The 3681-nt window shown below is 30.4% G+C and overlaps 1 protein-coding gene across 1 annotated transcript in view; it reads right to left on the bottom strand.

Annotated features, from left to right (window-relative positions):
* Positions 1 to 1667: 1667 nt before the first annotated feature.
* Positions 1668 to 3681, bottom strand: part of LOC111638297 (zinc finger protein 615-like) — a 4851-nt gene continuing 2837 nt past the window's right edge. The window contains exon 3 of the mRNA XM_023383984.1: positions 1668 to 1736. Within this exon, the coding sequence (XP_023239752.1) occupies positions 1668 to 1736 (69 nt within the window). The remainder of the gene's footprint in view (positions 1737 to 3681) is intronic.

Consider the following 3681-nt stretch of genomic DNA (forward strand, 5'->3'; position numbering starts at 1 on the left):
GGAGGTCATATTTTTCTATTATAAAAGCATTTTTGCGATAAAATACATTGGAGTAAATAATTTTGTAATTATTTAACATTTTTTGTCCTTTCCTATTTGTTTTTGGCTACATTAAAGCATTTTTTTGAAAATATATAGTAAGGTTCCATATTACCACCCGATTTTCTCTAAGCCTGCTTTCGGACTTTTTGTACAAAAGTTTTCAAAAACCATACTTATAGTTACACTAGCGAAAAATCCAATTAGGAACATTTAGTTTATTAGTTACCAGTACTTTTGGCACAAAAAATGTGGGTGTAGTTATGATATTTCGTTTACAATTCACTAAAATATAATTGGGGTTCCATAATACCACCTTCTCCTCTATCTTTAATACACGTTATACCTAAAATTAGTAATAAAAGTAAAAAGAAGTTTGTATTGTTCCATATCTTCTAGTATATTTATTATATTAATACAAAGAAAATAAAATAATTATTTTAAATTTTTAAATTATTTCGAGGAATCACTGCTCTAAAACCAACATGTAAGAGTCTGTTCACATATATTATGTTGATAAAGTAATTGTTTGGGGTGTCTTTCTATACAACAAAATTTTAAATGCAATTTTAGTTGAGTTTCTCCTTTAAATCTGCTTTTACCATTTCTGCAAAAAATACGCTTAATTCTGACGAACGAGCTGATGGAACGACTGTTAAAATATTAATAAAATCCCTTGTTACACACTTCACAAACGTAACGAAAATTGTCTTCGTTGCGAGTGGCTTCGTAAAATATTTTAATACATGTTTTTTGGTAAAAACGTCAAATGAATTTTTCACAACGAAACGGTTTTTCGTCTTAATGAATTTTCTGGTAATTGATTAAACTGCGTTTACTTTTAAATTCTTTATTACAAACATTACACTTTTCAATGTGAATTTTCGAATGTTCTTTTAGCGTGGTTTCAGTCTTGAATGGCTTCTTACAAATATGGCATCTATACTAATATTATAAAGAGGTAATGTTTGTATGTAAGTTTGGATGCAGCAGGTAATCTCCAAAACTACTCATCCGATTTCAAAAACTTTTTCACCAATATTTAGAATGGAACTTCAGGGTGGACATAGGCTGTATATTATTCCGTTAAACATGGGGGATGGACAGTTCTTTACGGTAAGCCTTCCTCGTAAGGCTTGCTTCTATTTATACTATTTTAGATGCGGTTTTTGCATTTTTGATTGCATTTTAATAGGGTACGTCAACACAATGTACACTAAGAAGGGATTTTTCGATATTCCCCCCGCGGGGGAGAGGGACAGGATTAAGGCTTACTGTGAAGAACTTGGCTTCTATTATACTATTTTAGATGCGGGTTTTTGCGTTTATGATTGCGTTTTAATAGGGTACGTCAACAGAATGTACACTAAGAAAAAATTTTTCGAAAAATTCCCCCCCACGAAAAAAGTGTTATAACACATTTATAATAGATACATTTTGAGCCACAACAAGGCTGGCGGGGTCTGCTAGTATATATGTTACAGTCAAAACCCGATTTTAGTTAGAACGCGTTTTAACTAGTTGAAACTAGTTTATACTGAATGTCTTTGTTAAAACCCGTTTTGTCTAGTTAAAACTAGTTTTAACTCAAATTCATTTTTGACTGCCAGTAAATCNGCATTAAAACGTCAAGCTCCACTTGAAGCTCCTCTCAATTCTTCAATCTTTATTTTCTCATAAAAATATTCCGTCGTGCTCTGCGGGAGAATTTTCAGTATATTATAAATATAAAAATGAAGGAACAGACTAAAGATACACAGACTGAAAACTCCTTACGCCATATATGTTATTGATTTTAAAGTCACGTGATCAGTTTATACCAATCACAACGCACAGCTGTGCAAAACTCGATTACATGGCACCGCCATACAATTCTTATAGCGTCCTGTCTTCCTGACGTCACGAATGTTTGGGTTAAATTTATTCTTTTATATTTATATTATTCCTAATTACAGATATTTGTAATTGGAATATAAGAAACGAAGAAATAACGATTGTGCATATGAATATATTTATTTTAATACTGTATTAAAACAATTAGTAAAAAACAAAACAAAAAGATAAAAATAAACACGTAGTATAGAGTACGTATTAAAATATTTTAATGATGTTAATACATTTAATTATACATTATATTTAAATTAAACAATACTGACATTGTCAGATTGTAATCAATAGATTAACAAAATTCTTTTATCATCAGAAAATTTCCACAAATAATTGATTATTTGCCAAAGATGCTTAATTACAGTCTTGACATCTTTCTTTAGAGATTACATGCACAATACATTTATTACCCTTTATACTAAAGTATTTGTGTTCTTAATGTTAAGTATCTTTAAAACACGTTATACTTAAAATTAATAATAAAAATAAGGAAAAGTCCGTTGTTTCATATCTACTAGTACATTTATTACATTAATACAAAAAAAATATAATAATTATTTTAAAATATGTAAATTATTTCGAAGAATCACTGCTCTAAAACCTCCCCACACGTAGAAGTCTGTTTACATGTATTACATTGAAAAAGTAATTGTTTGCGGTGTCTTTCTATACATCAAAATTTTAAATGCAATTTCAGTTGAGTTTCTGTTTTAAATCTGCTTTCACCATTTCTGCAAAAATACGCTTAATTCTGACGAACGAGTTGATGAAACGACTTTTAAAATATTAATAAAATACAGTAGAGCCTCGATTATCCGACTTAATTGGGGACTGGGGTTGGTCGGATAATTGAAAAGTCGGATAACCGAAAAGTATGAAAAAATCCATTATTAGTGTAGTATATTATTATATCCCATGTAGGGATTGCAATCCAGCAGTGTTTTCAATCCAGGTGGATTTTTGCTGGATCAACATCATTCCAGCTGGATCCAGCGCGGATATATTTTTGGTGCAATAAAGTGTTACCTATCTATCTATCCAGTAATTTATGCTTTTTTTTTAAAGAAATAAAACATTTTTTTTAAATACTTAAGAAACTTTTATTATTTATACTGGTAAAGACTGATACAGTAAATCAGTAAAACTTCTTACACATTTAGGTAGTAAAGTTAACTTTGGTTCGGTTTAACACTTGAGATAAAGATAATTAACTTTAAATGTTTAGTTAAGTTAAATAATAGCAAAGGTAATTCTACTAATTAATTTATATTAATATATTATATTATAATAATGTAAGAACTGATAATCAGTGGCTAAGTGGCTATCAGTTTTACCAGTTTTCTTATATAGGCTCTACATATCAGTCTGTAGCTATTTATAAGTAATTTAATTATTATTCTTAGTAAAATAGTGAGTAAGTAATTAGTAGTAGTCTAGTAGTTAGTTATTACTATCACAACCATGAATCACGTGCATTCACATCATCATATCTCTAAGGGTGCGTTTACTTCTGAGTTAGCAGTGCTAATTCTGATAACCGGATGTGACGTCATTAGCACGTGTATTCGTGCTTGCTTGTCCAATTCGAAAGTGAACACATACGCTAACAAGAAATATGACTGGAAACCGCCATATTTCTTGTTAGCGTATGTGTTCACTTTCGAATTGGACAAGCAAGCACGAATACACGTGCTAATGACGTCACATCCGGTTATCAGAATTAGCACTGCTAACTCAGAAGTAAACGCACCCTAA

The sequence above is a fragment of the Centruroides sculpturatus genome, unplaced genomic scaffold (genome assembly GCF_000671375.1).
Source record: "Centruroides sculpturatus isolate CEXI.00-Female unplaced genomic scaffold, Cexi_2.0 scaffold1136, whole genome shotgun sequence".
Classification (NCBI taxonomy): domain Eukaryota; kingdom Metazoa; phylum Arthropoda; class Arachnida; order Scorpiones; family Buthidae; genus Centruroides; species Centruroides sculpturatus.